At 38.5% G+C, this 25,990-nt stretch overlaps 1 protein-coding gene across 8 annotated transcripts in view; it reads right to left on the bottom strand.

Moving 5' to 3' along the window:
• The window catches only part of PRKAA1 (protein kinase AMP-activated catalytic subunit alpha 1), a 28,570-nt gene extending 3,088 nt beyond the window's left edge, over positions 1-25,482 (bottom strand). The window contains exons 1-10 of one of the 8 annotated variants that reach the window (XM_059878775.1): positions 25,173-25,287; positions 23,813-23,968; positions 14,643-14,784; positions 12,878-12,971; positions 12,245-12,289; positions 8,706-8,850; positions 6,449-6,536; positions 4,091-4,315; positions 1,660-2,146; positions 1,423-1,549 (exon numbers count right to left, since the gene is read on the bottom strand). In XM_059878775.1, coding sequence (XP_059734758.1) covers positions 1,423-1,549; positions 1,660-2,146; positions 4,091-4,315; positions 6,449-6,536; positions 8,706-8,850; positions 12,245-12,289; positions 12,878-12,937 — 1,177 coding nt within the window. In that variant the 5' untranslated portion in view covers positions 12,938-12,971; positions 14,643-14,784; positions 23,813-23,968; positions 25,173-25,287. Of the gene's footprint in view, positions 1-1,422; positions 1,550-1,659; positions 2,147-4,090; positions 4,316-6,448; positions 6,537-8,705; positions 8,851-12,244; positions 12,290-12,877; positions 12,972-14,642; positions 14,785-23,812; positions 23,969-24,919; positions 25,153-25,172 lie in introns of those variants that run through there. The other 7 variants (XM_059878773.1, XM_059878774.1, XM_024981361.2 and 4 more) reach the window with 7 other exon arrangements.
• Positions 25,483-25,990: the final 508 nt, after the last annotated feature.

Here is a 25,990-nt window from a genome sequence, read left to right as displayed (position 1 = left end):
ATGTTTGTTTTGAATACTCCCTATAACAGAGGCAATGAATCTGTGTCATGCCACTTGCCTCTTTTACACACAGTAATGTAGTCCCCTGATGACTTATTAAGATTGCGTACATATTTGGCTACTCATCAGTCTTGCAATCCAGGATTAAGAGGTCAATGACATAATAATGAGGCTTAATAAACATCATTCACTAGCAACAAAAGTCAACCTTTCTATATTACAATAATAAAATAAATGCACTTAAAATTTGAATCTTGGAAATCATCTCACCTAACTCATTGCTTTATTGATAAGAAAGCATAAACCCCTAACAGTTAAGTGACTTGCTTAACAAGTGACTTAAGGTAACAAGTGAACAGAGAGGTAAATCTTGAAATTAAGTCTACTAACCCTCATCTCAGTGCTCTTACTTTGTCTTCATGTTTAAGATCTTATAAAAGAGCAACAATTCCAATGAAAAAAATCAAGGAAAAACTAAAATTAGGAACACAACATAAAAACAGTAAGTGGTCATTCAGTTGGTAAACCCTGGTACTAAAAAACCTAAGGTGACAAATTTAATCCAAATACAATGGAAAAAAAGTTAAACCCATTCTGTATCTCAAACTGTATTGTTACTACCATCTGGACATAAACAGACACACAGGTTTGGCCAACATATCATAGCTTAAAGCTGTGTCTTTCTGATACTATAGGTACTATCTTTGAGTTTATAAAGAAGACAAAGCCATGGGTAAATCTCGTAAGTGAACAAAAGTGGCAACATGTCTTAATTGACTTGGCCAATGAAGAATAGCCATAAACACGTCTACTTAGTTAAAGATTCTGTTTGTGAGAGAACATTTATATATACACAGCTGTGTGCATGCATGCTTAGTCACATCCAACTCTTTGTGACCCCATGGACTGTAGCCCGGCAGGCTTCTCTGTCCATGGGATTTCCCAGGCAAGAATGCTGGAATGGGTTGCCATTTCCTTCTCCAGGGGATCTTCCTGACCCAGGGAAATAACCCTGCATTGACAGGTGGATTCTTTACCTCTGAGCCACCAGGGAAGCACTGTGCTGTACTTAATTTTATTTTTTAAGTTTAATGCTATTGACTTTAACAGCAAAGTCAACATTTATCCTAAATAAAGCATTTCATCTTACCAAAATGAACTACAAGAAACAAAAATGTAACAAACTATCACTTTAGGATAAAGCTATAAAGGCTTTAAGGATTTTAGAAGATAGTCTTAAAAGGACAATAAACTATTTCCTAGATTCTCAAATATTCAAATCTAAAAGGTGCTTTTATGTTCTTTTGCTACTGAATTACGAAGTACAATTCAAGAAGCTTCAAAAGACTCAAAGATTTACTAAAATGCCAAATTAAGTAACAAGGTCTAATATGTTGTCTACGTTGTTCTGTGTGTACATACCATCAATACTTCGGAAATCCAGTAAATACGTTCTACTATCCACTTGGTATAACTGCAGACTCATTTTGGAGTATGTACTTGTCACAGGATTCTTCCTCCGAACACGCAAATAATACGGGTTTACAACCTAGCGCATGGTATGGACAAAAACAAAGTGAAAAGGAATTCTTCTATAAAACATGGTAGACTACAGGTTTGTCAAATGTGCTAATATTCAGAATGCTCTTTCTTTCTTACCTTCCATTCATAATCCAGCTGTTTAATTGCTCTACAAACTTCTGCCATGATATCATTTGGCCGACTTTGACTTCTAATTCCCAAATGCCATTTTGCTTTCCTTACACCTTGGTGTTTGGATTTCTGTGGATTTAATTCATCAAGGGTATGGCGCGCCCTGGGAGTTTCAGCAACCAAGAATGGTACTCTTTCAGGATGGGGCCGAGTCAAGTGGTGATCGTCGAGAAACGAATCTGGTGGGCTCGTTGCCAAGTAAAAATCTTTGGCCTCGTTCATTATCCTCCTGTTATCTATTATGAGGTGGTAGGCAACTGCCAAAGGGTCCTGGTGATTTCTGTTATAAAGGCAGCTGAGAACCTCCTCCTCTGAGCATTCAAATTTTTCACATACTTCTTTTAAGGCTTCATCATCAATCATGGTTGAGCTATATGATGGATCCTCAGGAAAGAGATATTTTGGAAGGTCCTGTTTAAACCATTCATGTTCCCTGAGAGAAAATGGTAGCTGTCAGAAGGGTTTGGAGGAGAGATGAGACTGAAAGTAACTGTTTGGGGGAATTTATACTCATACAGTATTATCATTTATATTTATATTCATACTGTGTCATCGTTTTTTTTAAACAGATTTTTCTCTTTTGGCTCATGTTTCATTGTATAACAGAAATGCTCCAGTCTTACTTTGATAGTAAGAGGGAGACAACACTGCTGGAGCAACCAGGAAGAAGTGTCTAAACTTTAAATTTTTGGAACAAATGGCAATGACATGCTAGTGGTAAAGACCATCTTATTTCCAGCTCAGAAAAGAACAAAATTAGTCTGTGGCTTCCTCTTGGGATATGTTAAGTGAAAAAAATATATAACAAAAATAGACAGCTTTAACTCATTGAATGCTTACTATGTGGTAGATTTTAGGCTGAACGCTTCATATCTGTTATCTCACCTCATTTTCAAACAACTCCAATAAGATAATAATAATATCCCCTTATATTAATGAAGGAACTAAGGATTTCCTAATTTTATATATAAAGGGATTTTTTTGACTTGAATTATATAAAAATATGCTAAAACTAAAAATATTGAGAGGAAACACCCCAAAGAATAAAGATTATCTTCTGGATATTGGAATTAAAGATCATTTAAATTCTCTAATGTTTTTGGTGTTTTCTAAGTCTTTTCCAATTGTCACATATTTCATTTAAATTGAAAAAAAATATGTAAAACACAAGAAAAACCACCTCTAACTAAGACATTCTGAAATATACATTTTAGAGATGGATCAGTCCTTTCCCTCTAGTAGTAAAGTCATGACCTGCCATTCGTTCTCTTTTTCAGTCTGCAGAATATGGACTAAATGGGAAGGAATTAAGCTTTTTTTTTTACTGGAGTATAGTTGGTTTACAATGTTGTGTTACTTTCTGCTGTACAGCACAGTGAATCAGTTATACATATATCCACTCTTTCCTAGACTCTTTCCCCAGATAGGTCATTACACAGTATTGAATAGGGTCCCCTGTGCTTATAACGTAGGTCCTTATTGTATATCTATTTTAGCAATCAAACTTTTAAGTTCTACATATGCACTTTCTTCTTCATTGCCCTAATATTTTTTTCGTTACTAGTCCCAGATACACATCTGATTTCTTTCATCCTTCTTCCATCTCAGAGAAATGTTCTATATAGCCATTAGAAGACCAAAAGAGAAATTACCATTAACGAAAAAAGGAAAGAAAATCAATGGTAGAAGAAACAAAGTTTGCAGTATTATCTTCATCAGAAATGACCTGCTCAAATTTGAGATTTGTCATCATCACTTTTGCCTTATTTAAACTATTAGGTTGAACCACATGAAACTGGCAATAATGGTAGACTTTTCTACTTATAAAACAGTAATTTCATATGTAATTCAATGTATACTACTACAAAAACAAACATGTCATTGACTGAATTAAAATGTTCTCATTCCTTGAGATGTACAAAAGGAAAAAATACAGTAACTTGTAAGATGAGAACTCAAACAGCAACATCCAAATTTACTATGAAAAAGTATGAGAATGTATAATAGTCAAACATGAAGCATATTACAGAAAATCTTAAAGAATCACTACTAAATCTAATACCCAACTAGGGTCCTTTTTATTTTTCATTACATCTTTTTTTTTTTAATTTAAAAAGTAATATAATGTTCACAGTTACAATTTCAAAACAAATAAAGAAGCATAAGCAAAAAGTGAAAGCCTTTCCTCCTCCTAATCTTACTTCCAATGGTAGCCAGTTTAGTATTTTTAAATATCAAGATAAAATAAGTTTTGAGTCTATACACTGTTTTTAATATAAAAACGGGATTGCATTGTACAAACTGTTCTGCAAATTTCTCTTTCACTTGACTTATATCACTGATACTGTTAGATCTGACAATCAGATTGCTTTATCACCTGATATCTTTGATTGTGGCTCTCTTCATGGGATCCACCTGCAGCATATGTTTCAAAAGGCTAATCACAGAAGGATTTAAATATTGAGGGGTATAAAAGATCCCATCACATATCTTCTTAAAAAGAGTTGGCACGTGATCATCATCAAACGGAAGGGTTCCACATAATAAAGCATACAGAATAACCCCACTGCTCCATATATCTACCTCTGGACCAGCATACAATCTGCAACAGGAAATACCAACTGGGTTAAACAATCATTAGTAACTTAAGAGTCAATTAATTAATCATACATTTTAAATACAGATATTTTATAAAGAATTATTAGTCAGAATATGGTTTCTATAAGTCACTGCTATGTACTACACATAGAGATTCATTTAATTTTTTTTCTCTCTTTTTTTTTATTTTATTTTTTAAAAACTTTATTTCTTTGTTCTAATTGTTTTTTTACTTTTTTTTTTCTCTACACATAGAGATTCTACACTAATTCTATCAGTAGTATCTTGGGAAACAAAAATTAAGAATTTTTTTAAAGTTACAGACTAGAGCTAAAATTCTCTCCTTACTACCTTACAATTATCCTTTGTAATTAAATTATACTATTAAATTAAATTATACTACCTTACAAAATATCCAACTAATAGGGCCAAACTTTGAACAAATTTATCATTACTGAATTTAAAACCACTGTTTTTTGGTTACAGATTAAGTGATCTTTCCTCAACTGGGAATGTTCTATAGTGATAGACTATAAACCCACTCTCCCCAATTACCCAAGACCTTATACAAAGGTAAAAGGGGCCGGAAGCTGTGGAATGAAGCCCAGCTTACTGATTTGCAGAGGACTTTAAACTCTTATTTGCATTGTACTATAGCCTGCTGACTTAACTGTTGTTGTTATTTAGTCGCTAAGTCGTGTCCAACTCTTCTGCGACCCAATGGACAGTAGCCCGTCAGGCTCCTCTGTCCATGGAATTCCCCAGGCAAGAATACTGGACTGGGTTACCATTTCCTACGCCAAGGGATCTTCCTAACCCAAAGATCGAACTCAGGTCTCTTGCATAGCAGGTGGATTCTTTACCGCTGAGCCAGTAGAGAAACCCTATTGGCATAACTAGCTGCAGACTAATTAGGTAACCCATTCAAAGTCTGGCTTCAGGGAAAGGGTTTCTTTAAATTGGTCAAATAAATTATTGAACTGACTAATAAATACTGTTTTGCAAGTAAAGGTTTCCATACATCTAGACCACACAGAAAGACCTTATCCAAACTGGGAAAACAGACTTCAGTAACGGCCCAATATATATATGCACAATTACATATCTTTTTGTTTAGTTAATTAACAACGCCCCCAGTATCCAGGTCCTGACTTGTCTTCTTCCCCAAATAATTTACACAGCCCACGTGAAATAATATTAACATTTCCCTGCTAATATAAAAAGATAATGATGAACCTTGATAAATCTAAAATTAGGTATTTTTGCCTTACTCATATCCATGCCTTAACACAAACATAATTTCTCTGAGTAGGCTAGGCTAGCTGGCTTATGAAAATAGAAAATACTACAACATTTCTGCATTCTAAATCAGGATGTAAGACATTCAAACAAAGAAATAAGGTTTGAATGAAAAGTTATTAAAAGTTAATTATAAAAACTAGTAAACAAACTTTAGCTTCTCTGTTTTCTATTTCAGTAGTATAACGAACAATTCCTCTTCAAAAAAGTAAATTTTACTGTCATCTAAACTATTCAAAAAGCTGCCTTATACTAAGATCTTCATGTTCTCAATGCTGGTAGTTAGTATAAATAAACTGAGAGACTAGAATTCTTATTTCAGTCTCTAGAAGATTTAAAGAATGAAAATTAAAAATAAATGAAATCTGAAGATTTTATCAATATTTCAGTCCAATTCCCCAAAGTACCTTATCATAAAAGCTAAAGCTAATTTGAAAAATTAAAGCTACACATTACACTTTTAATTCCTCATCTAAGCAAATAGTAAACCATTTCTTACTACTAGATATTTCTGCATTAGTCAAGTTTTTAATGTCTCACTTTTAAACTTGCTAGTTTTTAAGCCTTCAATGTCTTCCACCAGGGGAAAAAATGAGAGTACTCTCATTTAACTAATATTATATTAACTTGCAAACCAATATCCCCCTTTATAAATGGAGTTCTTAATCCTTATTCACTTATAATGTTTTATTCTTATAATAGAACACTTTTTGGATGAGAAAAGAATAAGCTTTAAATTTCTTTCACTAGAATTGAGTATTATACTATAGACTAACGAAGTCTAGGAGAAAAATATGATTACAAATATACTGGGCAGGGAGGAGGTGTCAAACACTACCTTCCTGAAATTACTTCTGGTGCAGCATAGTTGGGTGAGCCACAACTTGTTCTTAAAAATTCACCATCTGACATCATGTTTGAAAGACCTGAAAATGCACAAAATTCACCGCTCAAGATTTCCCAAGGACAAAAATAAAAACAAAATTCCATTAAACAATAAAACTGAGTTTGCATTAAAGTGATAAATCATCATTTTGTTCTTTTTTTCAACAGAATCCTACATCCTTTATTGTTCCCAAATATTTTGCCTTTATGCCATAAAACTTGTAACCTGTTTCAACAGTTAAGTTAGTGCAAGGTCAGGAGTTCAGTGAATACATATTAAGCTATTAGTGATTTTGCTTATTAGAATAAACTGGGCAAGTTTAAGATTCACAGACTTAGACAACAAACTTATGGTTGCCAGGTGGGGTAGAACAGCGGGAAGAGATAGGGAGTTTGAGAGCGACATGTATGCTCTTGCTATATTTATAATGGATAACCAACAGATCCTACTGCAGCACAGGGAAGTAGCTGGATGAGAAGGGAGTTTGGGGTAGAATGGATACATGTATATGTGTGGCTGAGTCCCTTTGCTGTCCACTTGAAACTATCACAATATTGTCAATTAGCTATACTCTAATATAAAATAAAAAACATTTTTAAAAAATGACATGTTTTATTAATAAAGAAATTACTAGGAAAAAATGTAGACTGGAATTAAAATTCAAAGTTTCTATTAACCCCTGATCTGATTCTTAAAAAAAAAAAAAAAAAGTAATTTTTAATATCCAAGTTCCTTCATAGTTCTACTACAAAAATAAAAAACTCAGGAATTCCCTGGCAGTCCAGTAGTTAAGACTCAGTGCTTTCACTGCTATGGCTCAGGTTCAATTCCTGGTCAGGAAACTAAGATCCCACAAATCACAGTTCAGTTCAGCTCAGTTCAGTCGCTCAGTCGTGTCCGACTCTTTGCGACCCCATGAACCACAGCACACCAGGCCTCTCTCCATCACCAACTCCCAGAGTTTACTCAAACTCATGTCCATTGAGTCAGTGATGCCATCTAACCATCTCATCCTCTATCATCCCCTTCTCCTCCTGCCTTCAATCTTTCCCAACATCAGGGTCTTTTCAAATGAGTCAGCTCTTCACATTAGGTGGCCAAAATACTGGAGTTTCAGCTTCAACATCAGTCCTTCCAATGAATACCCAGGACTTATTTCCTTTAGGATGGACTGGTTGGATCTCCTTGCAGTCCAAGGGACTCTCAAGAGTGTTCTCCAACACCACAGTTCAAAAGCATCAATTCTTCGGCGCTCAGCTTTCTTTATAGTCCAACTTTCACATCCATACATGACCACTGGAAAAACCATAGCCTTGACTAGATGGACCTTTGCTGGCAAAGTAATGTCTCTGCTTTTTTAATATGCTGTCTAGGTTGGTCATAACTTTCCTTCCAAGGAGTAAGCGTCTTTTAATTTCATGGCTGCAATCACCATCTGCAGTGATTTTGGAAATCACAGGTGCAGCCAAAAAAAGAAAACTCTGCTTCCTCAAAAATACAATGAATAAAAATAATGACAACTAAAGAATAAGGAAGTCAAATAATTTAGTCAGTTATTTAAAAAAATCTCAGTAGCTCAGAGCTGTTGGGAACTATTTAGTGAATCTCTAAAATAGATCATATATACAAAACTGAAGAAAATAAAATTTATAAGCATCTCCTCTGATCTGAACTGAAACTAAGCAAGAGAGAGTTGCAGAGATTCATTTTTATCTTAGGTTTAATGTCAATGGCAATTTATATAGGAAAACAAATTTATTACATTTTCCTCAAGCTGAAATTATGCTTTTCTATTATTTAAATACTTTACTTTCATTTTTTAAAAATAATTTTGTTCACATAGTTTGCCTTCTGACTTTCAAAGTCCGAGTAACTTCATCCCAGTCTCTTTCCTCTTGCTCCATAGTTGATCAAAAGAACACATGGAAATAGGTTGCTAACTTCTCCTTCACAAATAATGGTCTTTTTTCAGATGATGTCGCTAATGCTGCGAATTTAAATTGTTTGTCTGCCTAATGTAATAAAAGTCAGTTTTAAAGACATAAAGCTATGAAAAGAGAATTCCTTATTTTTACTCCTTTTCGTATGCTCCTAGACTAATAGTGAGGATATACTACTTTGGGATATTCAGTTGATTATATGCAAGTTACCTGAAGAAACCTACTGATGTTTGTTAAATGAATATATGAAACTATAAAAATCTCCTTACCAAAATCAGCTATCTTTGCATTCATGTGTGCATCAAGCAGGACGTTTTCAGGTTTCAAATCTCTGTGGACCACCATATGCCTGTGACAGTAATCCACACCAGAAAGGATTTGTTGGAACAGTCGTCGACTTTCTTTTTCATCCAGCTAAGAAAAAGCAGAGAGGCAACTTAAAGGTGTATCTTTCAAAAGAAAGTAGTCTATCTATAATTCTCTAGCCTATAAAACTGTGAAAATGCAAGAGCCTTCCAAATGAACCTCACTCATGAGATGCTTTTCAAATGGGGAGGTGGTACAGACCGCACAAAACAGAAATGCTAGGAGGATCTTAGAACTCAAATCGGTAACTCAATTTTCTCATATTATCACTCTCATGACTATACTCTAATAGCTTGTTCTCATCTAAATATCATGTGCTATTTCGAATAATTTCAATTTTTACTTGAAACTAGGCATGTTTTCTCCTATAAATTACAAATACTTACTCTTTGATTCTTTTAACAAATATTTATTGAATACCTTCAATGTGCCATGCACTGTTTTAGACACTCGTGATATAGCAATGATAAAAAGAGGCCCTAATCTAGTTAAAGACAACAGACACATAAATAAAAAGAATAAGAGTGTTCTGGAGAAAAACAAAGCAGGACAAAGGCACAGAGAATTATGTTGGGGTGGGGAATACTGGTTTGAACCATATGAGAAAGCAACATTTAAGCATCGTTGATGAATTAGCAAGCAACCATGTTATCCTAGCTTCTGAAATAAAAGGTGTTTTAATTAAAAAAAAAAAGAAAAACCCTAATTCGTTTGTTTTATAAAATAGAGTGAAAGTGAAGGTTGCTCAGTGTCTGACTCTTTGCGACCCCATGGACTATATACAGTCCCTGGAATTCTCCAGGCCAGAATAGTGGAGCGGGTAGCTGTTCCCTCTCTAGGACATCCTCCCAACCCAGGGATCAAACCCAGGTCTCCTACATCGTAGGCAGATTCCCAGCAGGGAAGTCTTTATAAAATATAATAGCATTTATCTTTACTCTGCTTACTGAAAAAATTATATCTTATGCTGTACTACATTTTTAAAAATATTTTTTAAAAACATTTTTTAAAAACTTCTCTTTCCATTTATCCACATTTTCTTATTTTATGATTTTTTTCCATAAGTGAAAACCATTACTTGGATATGCCTGCTCCCAAGAAGTCATATTTAATAAATAAGCTATTAATCCTCTAGATAAAGGACGCTAACATGCAGTTCTTTAACACAGGTCACAAATTAGCATTCTAAAACCAGGTTCCTATACCTTAAATGGTAATAGATAATCTGGAAGATGAACCAGTAAATTCTTTTGAAAACAAAACCAAAACTATCAAAGAGATAAGAGATACCCTTCCTCAAGAGCAGGTAATAATGATTAGCAATCTAATTTACTTCTAGAAGAAATATAAGTTCATTTTCTAATACAACTCCATATATAAATATACTAAATGAAAAGAACAATGTGTTCTAAATGTGAAAGAGAAGAAAATTAACTGAGTGAACAAAATACAAGCAGTAAAATAACTAGTTAGGCTACAAAAATGAAAATTATATTCGATACTATATTAATACAGTACAAAGGATCAAGGAGGGGAAGTCTATAAAGAAAGACTAGAAAAGTGAAAGCATATTTAAACATGGAAGATGGAACATCACTAAGATGACAGCATATAAAGACAAAAGAGCAAGAGAAGAGATGGCAGTAATTGAGGGGAGTCACTAAGCAAAAGGGTACGTGAACAGTGATAAAGACTTGGCTAACCACAGAAAGCTGGAACCCAAGCCTCTAGAGGTGGAACTCAATGATAAACTCATCTGCACACAGACTTCTTGAAGGGCTTAGATATTGGAAGTGTTGGGAATTTCTGATGGTAGAAGTGAGAAATGGACTGGAAACAGGACAGCTGATTGAAGAAAGAAGTTTTAAGCTCACCACCCTTACTGAGGAATAAAAGCCATGATTTACTCTTTAGTAAGGAAAGCTGAGTGCCGAAGAATGGATGCTTTTGAACTGTGGTGTTGGAGAAGACTCTTGAGAGTCCCTTGGACTGCAAGGAGATCCAACCAGTCCATTCTAAAGGAGATCAATCCTGGGTATTCTTTGGAAGGACTGATGCTAAAGCTGAAACTCCAATACTTTGGCCACCTCATGCGAAGAGTTGACTCATTGGAAAAGACTCTGATGCTCAGAGGGATTGGGCACAGGAGGAGAAGGGGACGACAGAGGATGAGATGACTGGATGGCATCATCGCCTCAATGGACATGAGTTTGAGTGAACTCCGGGAGTTGGTGATGGACAGGGAGGCCTGGCATGCTGCGATTCATGGGGTCGCAGAGTCGGACACGACTGAGCGAGTGAACTGAACTCAACTGAACTGAAGGCTAAACCAGCCCTGTTCCTCAAGGACACTAGAGCAGGAATGAGGCACCACATGGAGAACATAGGGCTTAAATGAAAGTCAGCATAGGAATCAGTGAGCCTTCTGGACCTTTCTCCATTTAGCTCACAAAGCACTGGCAGCTAAGCTCACACCCTCAAGGAAACTGGAAGGTTTCTTCTGGAGCAACTATCTCAGCAAGGAAAAAATATTGTTTATTATTGACATTTGGTGTTCCCTAGTAAACAGACAGGTCCCTACCCATTCAACCAATGGGAAGGTCCATCAATTAATAAATTCCATCCTCCTGACCTTGGCATTTAGAATTTCACTCTCAAATATGAGTGGACAACCCACAATCACCAGATATCTAAGCAAGGGTCATGCACAAAAGACAAACACCAATAAAATGAACAGAAAAAAGCAGGGAACACAGAAGGTACAGAAGCAATGAAGGAAAGAAAAGAAAAAAAATTTTAAAGAAATTGGCATCCTCAAACAGATGTTTATTATCTTTGTGGAACAAAAAAATAGGCTATTTAAAGAAAGATGACTTCAGAAAACAAGAAAGAAAGAAAAAATGACAGCTGGAATTTTAATATGCAATGGGTAAAATTGAGCACAATTTCCATAATGTAAAACAAAATGATCAGGACATGAAAAATGGAAAAGATAAGAAGGCAAGACACCAATTCAACTTGTGTCTTTTCCCATTTTTTAGGCAGAACATTGGTGCCAGGGATGGGGGCAGGGGGTTGGTAGAGGAAGCAGGGGGTGAAAAAGACAAGTGAAAGAGCTGAAATTGAAATGAATCATGTCAAGAAATGGTAAAATAAAAATTAACTTTGTTAATGATTTTGATTTTGATGAAAGTGAACAGATATACTACGCAGAACAAATGAATGAATGATATAAAGAACTTTAGATTGGGAGGGAAAACAATTGGCTTCTTAGTGCTTGATGAGGCTCCTCCAAAAGAGGTTTTTGCATACCACATACTCTGGGTATGAGAAAAAGTACAGTAGGGGCAATGTTCTGTTTTTGTATCTGTAACTTAAGATACTGTTCAAAATGTCTTCTAAAATTCCTTCCAATTCTAAATTCTTTAAGTCTAATTCCTACCTCCTTCATGGAGCCTGTTCTTTCTACTCCAGGTACATCAGATTTCTGAAACCAAAAATGAATGCAATTTAAATGTGGCTAGGGGTTGACTGTTGGAGAAGGAAATGGCAACCCACTCCAGTGTTCTTGCCTGGAGAATCCCAGGGACAGAGGAGCCTGGTGGGCTGCCATCTCTGGGGTCGCACAGAGTTGGACACGACTGAAGCGACTTAGCAGCAGCAGCAGGGGTTGACTAGCAAGGCCCAGATTTCTAAGTATTAAATAATATGTTTTTTAAGGATTAAATACATACTTTAAGATATATATTACAAGTATTCATATGCCCCAGAAGCTAAGTCTGAAGATCCTGAGTTCTAGGGTCTCAATCTAATCCTATCACTGATAAATCAAGTGACCTTGAGCAAAAAAAAAAAAAAAATCCGTTGAGTCTCAGTTTCCATATCTGTGTAAGTAGGCTAAGGATATAATCTTTAAGATCTAGCTCTAACAAGTCTATGATTCTAAGCAAATATGTGACTAAGGGGACTGGTTATTAAATAGAACTCTTAACAGAATTGCTTTCTAATATTCTGATGCTCATAAAGGATAAGGGGAGTTACAAAATATATACAGGATTAAATCAGAACTGCTTACCCTTCCATTTTTACAGATATAATCAAATAGCTCTCCTCCTGAGACATATTCCATCACCATGAAAATATCAGATGGTGTACTGATGACCTGGTACCTGGTGAGAGAAAACATTATCTACCAGTATTAAAACATGTATATTCATTCACTCAATAAATATCTACTAAGTGCCTATAATACACCAGGCACTGTGCTAGAGGCTGGGAAAACTGCAGTGAACAAAACAGATTCTCTGCACTCACGGAGTTTATTTTCCAGGAGCCAGGAAACAGACACTAAATAAAAAAGCAATATCTCAGGTGGTGGAACATGCTATGAAGAGAAATAAAGCAAACTAAGGGAAGGAAATCTTTCATACAGGGTGTTCAAGGAAGGCCTCTCTGATAAAGTAACATGTAACAGAGCCTAATGCAAATCAGGGAACAAACCATGCCATTACCAAGAAGGTGAACCAGGCAGAGGGAAGAGCAAGTGCAAAGGCCCGCAGGGGGAAGCCTGCCTGGCATGTCTGAGCAATAGTAGGAAGGCTAGAGCTGAGTAAGCTGGGAGAGAGAAAACAGGATGTGGGGTCAAAGAGGCAACTGGTACCAGAGGACACAGAACCTTACAAAGCCATGATGAGGCTGTGGCTTTTATTCTCTGGCAGAGAGACAGCTAATGAAGGTTTTAAGCAAAGCAGTCATGTGGCCTGGCCGATTAAAAGGGTAATAACTTTGACTGATGGTGGCAATGTGAAGAACTGACTGGGCAGTAGGGTAGAAGCAGGTGGCTATTGCAATAGTCCATGAGAGAAATGAAGGGGGCCCACACCGGGTTGATGACAATGAAGGAACTGGAATCAGATCCTAGATATACTTTTGCAGGAAGAGATGGAATGGAGGTTGGGAAGTGAGAGAAATAGTAAAGTTAAGGATAGTTCCTAAGTTTCTGCCCTCAGGAACCAGATTATCACCTGAGATGGTAAAAACTGTGGAAGACCAAGTGTGAGAGGGTAATAAAGAGTTCAGGTTTACCCATACCGAGTTTCACGTGCCTCGTGGGCACCCAAATGGAGATGTAAAATATAGCGGGAATAGGAGTCTGCCATCCAGGAATGGGTTTCAAAGCAGGACACGTATACTTAAGGGCTGTCGGCACAAAAATGGTATTTAAAACCATGGCACTTCAACAGATTAGAAGAGGTGAGAGTGAAACAAATTTTGAGTCAGCCAGTTCAATACAAAAACCTAAACGGTTTTAATTTACAGTCTGCATAATAAAGCCAAGCAGTAAATAAGTTATCTGTAGACCCTACAACTGGCAACTGTAAAACAACAGAAATACTACTGCCTTTTGAAATCTGGATTTCTAAAGTTCTATTTATTACTTGTTTTATCAGATAGAACCAGTGTAGGGGAGTGAGGGACAATTTCTACTGTGTTGTCTCGATGAGGCTAACTGATACCACGTGGAAATTTGGAGGTCAGGAGTTTTTGTTTTGTGAATCATTGTTGGTTCTATAGCAGTAGGGGGGCACTGAAAGTCATCTATCAAAAGGGCATCAGCTCAGAAAATAAGAAATATAGCAGCTGATAAACACAAGGGCTAAATGTGGACTCAGGCTTAAGTGACCATGAGTGGGGTTAGATAAATACATGAATAGGAAGAACTTCTAAAACTCTCAGGAATAAAATGAAATGTCACTCAGCTTTCTCACTTGTCAGATTAAGTAGGATAACAAAAATGATGAAAACATGATATGACTATATTTAATATAATCAGATCTTACAGTTTAATTATATGAGGATGCCTGAAAAGCTTGAGGTTCTGAATTTCTCTGCGGATTTTTCCTACTACATCAAGGCTTCGAATCTTCTGCCGATTCAGTATCTTCACAGCAACTTTATGCCCAGTCAATTCATGTTTGCCAACTGTAGGAGAAATAATTTTAATAAATTAGTGCCAGGTTTGGTTAATAACATATTTAGAACTATTCTAAGAGTAGAAATCTTAGCATTCTCCAAAAATACTTAATCAAGTCCAAGTTCCTTCCAGTTCTGCCTGATTTACCCCTGAGTGTTTAAGAGTGATTAAGTATGGGCTTCCCTTGTGGCTCAGATAGTAAAGAATCTGCCCACAGTATAGGAGACTCAGGCTCAATCCCTGGGTTGGGAAGATCCCCTGGAGAAGGCAATGGCTACCCACTCCAGAATTCTTGCCTGGAGAAGTCCATAGTCAGAGGAGTTTGGCAGGTTAGAGTCCATGGGGTTGCAAAGAGTCAGACATGACTGAATAACTAATACTTTCACTTTCAAGTGGGAAGACACATAAGAAACTACTGTGGTTTTTTCCAGAAAAGAAAGTTGGAGGGCTAAGCCAGAGAGAAAGAAAGCAACTTCTTTATTGTTCTCTACCTTTTTATACTTTTAAATTCTCTTAATTTACTTTTTAGTTTTTAATCTGTCATACATACAAATTGAGCTTTTCTCTCTTGGTGTGCAGTTCTATGGATTTTAACACGTGGAAATTGGTGTCATCACTGTTATAATCAGATACAGAACAGTTTCCTCATTCCAAAAACCTCCCTCATGTTAAAGACACACTTTCTCTATAAGCCCTTGAACCTTTTAAATTTTGGTTCATGAGCATGTAGTTTCTATTTTTTTAAATAAGAAAAAAATTTAAGTGATTACCTTTCCATTTTGAATGTTATACCCAGATAATCAATGGTTATAACAGAATTTAGACATTTTTTAATAGTGGCAAAGTCTTTTCTAAGGGTCTAGTGGAGAATTTATATTCCAACAAAATCAAGAAGTAAGCCAAGATGGTATTCAGTAAAGAAGGGGTCCAATATAGGAGAAAAAGAAAATGACTCCCAGGAAGTTAAGGAAGCAAAGTCTGAAGCAACAGCTGTGTGGAAAGCTCTCTAGTTACTAAACTTTGACTTGAACAAGTTAAATTATTTCAACTTTGTAGTCAAAATAACAATACTACATACCCCATAGGGTGACATGAAGTAGGGCTTGTAAAACACTTTCCATCATGCCCAGCACAGTAATTTCTTCATGAAAAAACGATGACTATTACTATTTAAGGTTATTTATTTTCCATTGCTCCCAAATGTCTCCCCTGTTCCTAGCTAATCAGTCCTAAAATTTCTGATTAATCCTGTATAGCCAATTTTATCTCAGCTTTTTGATTTGTCCTTTTTATAGTTAGATTCAGTGCCATGCCTTTTTCCAGGTCCACAGTAAGTACTAAACAATAGCTTCCCTGCTGGCTCAGACATCTGCCTGCAATGCAGGAGACTGGGGTTCGATCGCTGGGTGGGATCAGGAAGATCCCCTGGAGAAGGGAATTGCTCCCCACTCTGGTATTCTTGCCTGGAGAATTCCATGGACAGAGGAGCCTGGCAGGCTACAGTCCACAGGGTCACAGAGTCGGACACAATTGAGCAACTAACACTTTCATTTTTTTTTCCAAATAGCTGTAATTTCTATGCACCTGGCTTCTATCCCCATAAGCTTCAATCTTACTAACCTGCTCCATCCCCCGCTCCCGCCAACACCAGAGATTCCTAGCTTCCAAAGTTCAACCCAATTCCTGACTTTGGTTAATTTTCAACATGATATTGCTAGATGTATATACACAAAGTAAGATTTCACTTACTACCCAAAAACTATAGAAACATTTATTCAGTCACAGAAGAGCACAGAGGTAAAAATAGGTTTATCTGACTTAATTTGAAATCAGATTTTTTAAATGATTACTATTTTTTTAAACATATAAATCTAATTGGTTTATAATACATAACATAATTAAGGTATACAACTCAGTAGTTAATATTCATGACATACCCACTTTATAGCCAAACATACTGCCTCTAACTCTCCCAAGCCTGGAAGACTAGCAATATTAGCAACACTTTACAAGTAACTGAAGTACAGGAAGATGAAATAACCAAGATGAAATAACTTGCCCAAAGTTACATAGCTAGTGACTGACAAAACAAAAATGTCTGTCTCAAAAACTTGTCCTTTTTCCAAAAATGGTATGTGAAATGTGATTATTTTTTAAAAGATGATCTTCAAAAGAATATTACATATATAATAATACTAAATAAATATCCTTTTAATAAAAGATATAGAAGTTGAACATGTAAGAGGAACCCTTGATTCACAGTCTTATAATTTTGAAAAGAATAACAGATTGAATTCTCCAAACTAATAAGACTTACTCTAAAACTTCATTCATTTATTTAAGAAATAGTTATTGAGTACCTGCACCCACTATGTGCCAGGCACTTGCTACTATGACCTTTCTCCTGTATGAGAAAATAAATCCACTCTAATAGGCTTCCCAGGTGGCTCAGACGTAAAAAAAAAAAAAGAAAATCTGTCTGTTAATGCAGGAGACGCAAGTTCAATCCCTGGGTTAGGAAGATCCCCTCAAGTAGAAAACTGGCAATCCACTCCAGTATTCTTGCCTGGTAAATTCCTTGGACAGAGGAGCCTGACAGGATACAGTCCATGGGGTCACAAAGAATTGGACACCACTGAGGAAAATCCCATGGACGGAGGACCTGGTGGGCTGCAGTCCATGGGGTCGCTAAGAGTCGGACAAGACTGAGTGACTTCACTTTCACTTTTCACTTTCATGCACTGGAGAAGGAAATGGCAACCCACTCCAGTGTTCTTGCCTAGAGAATCCCAGGGACGGGGGAGCCTGGTGGGCTGCTGTCTCTGGGGTTGCACAGGGTTCAGGTCGGACACAACTGAAGCGACTTAGCAGCAGCAGCAGAGCAACTAAGAATACATGCACATGCAGTAAAAACCTGCTTCTTATCAATTTTAATGTTTTATAACAAGAGACCAAAAAAGACATTTTATTCATTCTATTAAATCTGTTTAAAAGTTACTCAAAAATCTACAACTGATCCTTGAACAACTCGGGTTTGAACTGCAAGAGTCCACTAATACTATAATTTTTTTCAGCAGATAAACATTTAGCCCTCTTATCCCTAGATGTAGAACCCAAGGGTATAGAGGGCCCACTATACTATGTCACTTAATAAAAAGGACTTGAACATCTGGGGCTTTTGGTATCCTTGGGGGCTCCTAGAAACAACCCCTCCAGTATTCTGAGGGGTGACTGCATCATAAGACAAAAATGAAGAGCATAAAACTAAGCACATAGGGAATTCCCTGGCGATCCAATTGTTAGGACTCAGGGCTTTCACTGCTGGGCCTGGGTTTGATCCCTGGTCAGGGAATTAAGATCCTGAGAGCAATGCACTGCAGCCAAATAAATAAATAAAAGCACATAAAATATAATGCAAGTGTACTGGGTTGAAGAGTGTCCCCTCTTCCCCACAAATTCACATCTACCATCACCACAGAATGGGATATTATTTGAAATCAGGGTTTTGGGGGGCATAGTTAGTTAAGGATCTCAGGATAAAATCATCCTAGATTTAGGGTGGGCTCTATATCTAATAACTGGTGTCCTTATAAGAAAAGGAGAGAACACAGGCACGCACACATAGAGGTGACCACGTGAAGACAGGCAGAGACTGGAGTTTTGCTTCTACATGCCAAGGAACACCAGGAGTCACCAGAGGCTGGAAGAGGAAGAAAGATTCTCCCCTAAAGCGTTCAGAGGGAGTGCAACTCTACTAAACCCTTGCTTTCGGGACTTCTGGTCTCCAGAACTCCAAAATAACTTGTTTTAAGTCACCCAGCTTTGTGGTACTGTTACCACAGCCCTAAGAAACTGACAGGCTTAGGACGTGTGCTCTGTTGTGTTTAGTCGCTCAGTCGTGCCCAACTCTTTGCAACCCCACGGACTGTAGCCCACCAGACTCCTCTGTCCATGAGGATTCTCTAGGCAAGAAATGGAGTGGGTTGCCATTTCCTCCTCTAAGGGATCTTCTCAACCCAGGGATCAAACCCGCATTCCCTGAGTCTCCTGCATTTCAGGCAGATTCTCTACCACAAGCCACGTGGGAATCCCTAGGTTTATGATAGTCACATCGAAATCAACAAGTTAACAAGGGTAATCTTTTTTGAAAACAGATTTTTCTGAACTGTACTACATGTGTCCACGCATTCTTAAATGGAACACATGATGACAGGGACCACAGGGACATCATGGGAGTTACTTCTCTAGATAGCACTTCTTGCTCCCAGGCTATTATGGGCCAGATCCTAGGGTTTTCTACTTTTTGAAGTTGTGTTTCATCCTTCACGGTCTATCAGGAGTCAATTCACAGCCTCTTCTCCAATGTTCTAATTTCAAGAATTCTAATTTTCAATGGGCTAGAAAAATCATAAAACTAAAATTATTAGAATAAATTTTCTAAAGTATGCTTTACAAAACACTAGGACTGGAGACTCTTCATGGGAAAAGAATTCAAAATCAAGTGGTCTTGGAAAGGGTGTCTCCTCTCCTTTTTAGAAACTTATTATGCATATTAACACAGTAACACCGATAGAGCCCTACTGGAAAGAAACCCATCAAGTGTTTAATCTGGTATTTCCCAGTCTTAACTGGATACAGGTTTTTCCTCCAAGGTTTGAAAACAATGTCCCAACACTGAGAAAGAGAAGAGTGAAAAAGCTGGCTTAAAGTTCAACATTCAGAAAACTAAGATCATGGCATCTGGTCCCATCACTACATGGCAAATAAATGGGGAAATAGTGGAAACGGCAGCTGCAAAATCACTGCAGATGGTGACTGCAGCCATGAAATAAAAAGGCACTTAATCCTTAGAAGGAAAGTTATGACCAACCTAGACAGCATAAAAAAAGCAGACATTGTCAACAAAGGTCCATCTAGTCAAGGCTATGGTTTTTCCAGTAGTCATGTATGGATGTGAGAGTTGGACTGTAAAGAAAGCTGAGTGCCAAAGAACTGATACTTTTGAACTGTGGTATTGGAGAAGACTCTTGAGAGTCCCTTGGACTGCAAGGAGATCCAGCCAGTCCATCTTAAAGGAGATCAGTCCTGGGTGTTCATTGGAAGGACAGATGCTGAAGCTGAAACTCCAATACTTTGGCCATCTGATGCGAAGAGCTCACACATTGGAAAAGACCCTGATGCTGGGAAAGACTGAGGGCAGGAGAAGGGGACAACAGAGGATAAGATGGTTGGATGGCATCACTGACTCATGGACTTGAGTTTGGGTGAACTCTGGGAGTTGGTGATGGACAGGGAGGCCTGGCATGCTGCAGTCCATGAGGTCACAAATAGTCGGACACGACTAAGCGACTGAACTGAACTGAACACTGAGGACTCCAAATGTTTTCTTTTTAAGAGAAGGCAGTATCTCCTATTATTTTTTTCCCTTTTTCTTCCCAGCAAAATCTCGGTAATTTTCCAGCCATCATATGATTAATATGTTATGTTTTCCTTACTTATAGGAACAACGATATTTGCCTTGAACCCACTGCCAACATAGTTCAGTATTAGAATTTTAGTAGCATAATAGTTTTGAAAGTATAGTTATTTTATTATAGCTTAGGAAACACAAGATCACATTTGAGCCTCACAATAAACCTATGATGCAGGTAATATGAGGCGCTGAGAGATTAACTCATTGAAGTAAAGTTATTAAGTGATCAAGGCAGAACAGGTCTTCTAGTTGGAAGAATTCCAAGTCTGGGACCTATCCACTGTACAGCACCATCAGTGTGCACTGTGAAGGGAAAGAAGCCTTGACAACAATATCAAAATCTGAACTGTTTCCTCAAAACTAAGCTAAAGATTCTCCAGTGACTAAACTCAGTTGCAGCCAAATTAACTGCTGCTCCATAAGTCAATCAGTGCAGTACATGGACTTTGTCAAGGATATGCACTTCTGAAATATTTCTCCCTTGGTCCAAAGCTCAAAACTTTACTCTTCAGACGTCACTGTTTTACAGTAATAGCAAGATGTGGCTTTTGGGTGAAATGGAAGACAGGTATTTCTGCCATGGAAGACCTGAGTCACTCACAGCAAAGGTTACCACAATTCACAATATCTCCCTCACAACAACAGCAACAGATGAGTCAACTAACATTAGCTAACAACCTGTTACTGCTTTCTAAAAGGAACTTTGTCTAACTGTAGAACTCTGTAAACATGCTCTTCTAATCAGATATGTAATCCTCAAGTAAAGTAAGATCATACGTTGAAAGAGAGAATTTTAAACACTGATAAAGAGTTGCCACAAAGAAATGTCTACTAAAGATATTCTAATCACCCAACCATTTCATTTTCACTCTAAAATTGAAAAACAAAAACAAAAAACCCCTCACTGCTAAAAGTATCAGTGAAATAACTGAATTCTGGCTGGAGAGGGATGAATTTTAAAACTATAGGTGGAAATTTGAGAAAGGTACCTTTTCTTAACAAAACATTTTAGGCATCCCAAAAGGCAAAGCAAATACCCATGTTCCACCCAATAGCCGCTTAAGCAATAAAACATTACAGATGCAACTGAAGCCCAGTCTGACTCCTCCCAGATTCCTTCCTCCTTTCCTTCTCCCTAGAGGTTACCACTATCTTGAATGTGGTTTGTCTTTCCCACATATATGATGATATAGTAACAATTTTTTCATATGTTTACTTTCACAAACTATATATTCTTTTGAATTCATAATGAATTCATGCAGATTCAAAAATATAAAAAGATATACAGTGACATGTCTTCCTACAACCTAGTTCCCCTCCCCTGAACATGTGTAATATTCACTTTCTACTGTAACACAGTTTCATGTGTGTCTTTAAAGAAACACTGTATACAGATGCACATGGTTACACTCAGATACTTTAATTTGCCCCTGCTCTTTATCCACAAATGGTAGGTATGCTATACACTTCGTTGATTATCTTTATTTTTTTTCTCTCTTAAAAATACACCTTGGAAATTGTTCCCTATATTATATGAAGTCTTGCTTTTTTATTTTTCCTTAATGTTTGCAAGGTATATACCACTGTATGGGTAAACCATAATTTAACTATTGTCCTGCTAGCAAGGTTACTTCCAATCTTTTGTACTGACAAACAATATGGCAATGAATAACTCATTATTCCATATACCTACAGGATAAATTCCTAGAAGCTGAACTGCCGGGTTAGTTTTATAAATACTGTCATACTCTGTAGACGTGGTACCGATTTGTGCTCCTGTCAGCAATGTATAAGTCTTTTTTCATGTTTTTAAATTTTATATGAATAACATGACTGGACATATTCTTCAACTTCTTCTGTTTTTGTGGCCTAACCTTATATACTTGAGATTCATCCATGCTGGTATATATAGCTCTAATTCATATCTAGACTTTTTTACTTAAAAGTTTTTAAATAACTTTTTTTTTTAATAACTTCAAAAAGAAGTCACCTATTTACCTAAACTTTCAGTTTCATGTATAAAATACTCATCAACTTAATAAACAGATTATATGTATAAAAACTCATTTGGGAAAGATTACCCATCCTACTGAAGAAGTATCTTCTCTTAGAAAATGAGCAAAAACTTCCACTTATATTTACTGCAATAATAACTCTATTCATCCATGCTTTTATAAATGTTCTTCCTGGGAGGAGAGGGGAGTAGAACCACAAGGGAGTGGAGACCAACCCCTCGACAATCAAGGGGGTGGAAAAAAGGTATCTTGGAAACAATAATTCAAGCATAATTCCAAACTAACCCTAGTTGTCTAAAGTTTCCCCTCAAAATGTTCCCATTAAGTTACCAAAGGATTTTTTAAACCTTAACAAGAAACAAAATAATGCTTATGAATCTGCAGTCCTCCCCATCCCCTCAATAAGTTTCCTATATCATATTGGGAATGATATGATATCACATCTTCTATTAGACTCTCTTTCTATGTTAAATTTACCAGTGTGTATGACTAAAAAGCTCTATCTCCTCCAAACTGCCTCCTTTGAAATATGTGGCTAATCGTATAATTTGTAAGAATTCCGGTCAAATTCTTGGCTACTGTAAGTTAACATGTCATCACTATAGTGGCTATTTCTGCATGTTCACCAAGCATCTAGGTCCCCCTTTCTCTCTTCCAAAAAAAACCCCGTTTCTGTGCAGGTGTCTACCCTATCTCCCCATTACTAGTCAAGTACTTCAGAAGATGCCCTCCCACCCATACGTCCGAGAGGGGGCGCTCTTCCTTCAAGGGTAATGCCATCTGCCCTATAGGAACACAAGCCTAAACCAATTAGCACATAAAAATCCTGGCCAGACGGACTGACTGAGCCAGTAAGACTCTTGAGGGCGATGCTGGGGCTTCCTCGCCCTGGACACAGAACCACAGAAAAGACGTTCTTGGCTGGGCTGTGTTGAATTTTCTATTATTTGGGGGCAGGAAGCATTTCAACTGTTTTAACAACTTTAAAAAGGCTGTGATTGAAGACTTTGACCACCATCAGTTCATGTATTTATGAACAAAGGAACCCGATCCATGAAAACTATGATCCTCTGACTAACACTGGCCTTTCTATATTTGGAGAGATGGTTGACTCTGACAGCATGTGTTATTTCGAGAGGCAGGTGTGGGGAGTGAAGGTTAAGGAATAGCAGTCACTGGAGGGATTCATGTCACTCTCATAACACAGATCAAATCCAGGAAATGAGGAATATCCTCTGGCTTTCCTATCTACCATCTACCTTGCCAAAAGCCACCTAGCACATAAGAACGTGAGACCTGACTCTATTCAGGTCTGAATTAGGAGAACAATGAGCATGCTAATCCAAGCAGAACCCTGGGCGGAGTGAAGGCAACAAAGCTGTCATTACTATTTGGGGGGCAATAGTGAATACTTCAGTATTTACAAACTGAAAGCAGTCTGTAATGGCTAACAAGTAAAGAAACAACATCGTCAAAAATAAGTAACTTCAAAAGCACAGAAATATCTTACTGGCCCCAAAACAAACCCACCCTAATAGCTGTAATTACCCTATTCTGGCATTTGCTTCTTACTTTCTTACATTGGTGGCCTTGCTGATTTTCTTAAGAAGGTTTAGGCAGTTGCTTCCCTGTGGGCTATACAGCAATTTTCCAGTTCTATGACTCAGGAAGAGCAAGAGAAGGAAGGGCTCTCCTCTTCCATCCCTAGATAAAATCAGAAAATGTTTATTTAGCTCTGATAGAGCAAGGCTCGGTTAGTTAATTCACTGTACAGACTTTCACAAACTATTTTCTCTTTCAAATATTTACCAAGAGCTTATTATATGCAAGTCACAGGCTATTCTTTATTCAAAGCCAATGCATAATAATTTTTATCAGTTCCATACTTCCTTCCTCTACATTCCTAATAGCAGAGTCAACTATTTAAAAGAAAAAATATTTATGCCTCACAAAATTTGCAATTAAACTCTTTGTGCCAGAATTGGTGACTTGAAGGGCAAGTTTGTTATTTCCAGAATATTGTACTAAAACACAAGAAAAAGCGATTCCACTTTTCTTCAAAAAAGAAAAAAAAAATTCAGATGAACATTAAACTACTCATTAAAATATAAATATCTTGTGAAAATAAACGGAAGCGAATTGCATCAATGAATAAACACTATCCGGAGGAAAAATCTGCCTACCGGGTTTGGTAATTAAGAAACACTGAGGACACCAGGTGTGCATTCAGACCATAAACCATAGATCGCAAATACATATAGGACCAATTTATAATCACTAACCACTCCGAAAAAAAATCAGTGATCCTTTCCGACGAGACGGCCTTTTTTTTTTTTTTTAATAATTCTGTAAACTACCTCCAAAGCAACCTTACTTCGGGGGCGTACACATTTCACACCTGTCAGCCAGCTAGGGCAGGTAAGCCAACAGTCTCCTAAGGAGGACAGAAATACGGACAATGCCGAGGACGGCCAGGGAGGCGATGGGCTGGCCCTGATCCGAGGGACCACAGCCGGGTCGAATAGGAGGCCGCCTCTCCCGGGTTCCCCGCCGAGACCCCAGCGCCCGGACCCAGCAAAGGGAGCACTCAGCACTGCCCGCGACTGTCGGGCCTGGGAAAGTTAGCACCTCCGCATCCCCGCCCCTCTCACGTACAAGCCCCTCCAGCCGCCGCACCGTCGCCATGGCGACCAGTCCGCACCTCACCCCCACCCGCCGCGGGCAGGGGGCGGGGGGCTGCGCCGCAGTCCCGCGGCGGCCTCGGGTTGTGCTCGCGCCGGAGCACGACAGGGGCTGCGGAGCCCGGGAGACCAGGAACGCAAGGGGCGGGGGAGGATGAAGAGGTGCGAAAGGCGGAAATCTCCTGGATCCTGGGCGGGGGGCCGAGCCTTGCCCCGGGGGTCCTCACCCTTCACTTTGCCGAAGGTCCCGACCCCCAGCGTATCCCCCAGGATGTAGTGACCGATCTTCACCCGCCCGTCGTGTTTCTGCTTCTCGGCTGTCGCCATCTTTCTCCAGGAACTGAGTCTGCGCATGGCGCCGCGGGAGGGGGCGGAGGGGGCGGGCAGGGCCGCGCCGGGGGCGGGCGGGGAGGGGGTGGGGACGCGGGAGGGGAGCCGCGCCGCCGAGCCGCCGCCCTGCACCGCCCGCCGGGTCCCAGCCGCCGGCCGTCGGGCGCAGACGCTCCCCCTGGCGGGACTAGCGGGGGTCGCTGGGAGGGCCACCGGTACCCCTCTCCTCGATCTGCCTCCGCGTGGCCAGGGGCGCCCGCCCACCTGCGCGCGGGAGGGGGTTTCCTGGATTGCCGAGGAGGGCCGGAGCCCCTCGGCTCCTTTCCTCTGGCGAAGTCTACGCAGACAGTAGGCTCCCCTAGTTATTACTCCGGACTCGTGGGGGCCCCTCTCCCGACTCCAAGAGGGAAGATAGGCTTGCTTGGGTAAGGCAGATAATGTGGTTTGTTACTAGTACAGCGTGAATTTAAATATGGCTGGAGATACCACCTTGCCAGTATTTTCTAACCTTTTCATTTTTCCGCTTCGGATCGGAATCTAGCTAGACGCCACTGGGAGTTGTCACTTGTATCTTTGATGAAGTTTCCTCTTTCTGCACCCCACCCCCCGCACGCGCTGCTCTTTTTTGAGCCGGAAAGCTGCTATCGAGCACCTCGACAGCTCCTGTAGCGCTGTCGGTCTTTCCTCCTGCTGAATACCTTCCTGAAACGTCCTC

The sequence above is a fragment of the Bos taurus genome, chromosome 20 (assembly GCF_002263795.3).
Source record: "Bos taurus isolate L1 Dominette 01449 registration number 42190680 breed Hereford chromosome 20, ARS-UCD2.0, whole genome shotgun sequence".
Taxonomy (NCBI): domain Eukaryota; kingdom Metazoa; phylum Chordata; class Mammalia; order Artiodactyla; family Bovidae; genus Bos; species Bos taurus.
The sequence above is the reverse complement of the archived record's forward strand: the minus strand, read 5'-3'. Positions and strand labels throughout refer to the sequence as shown.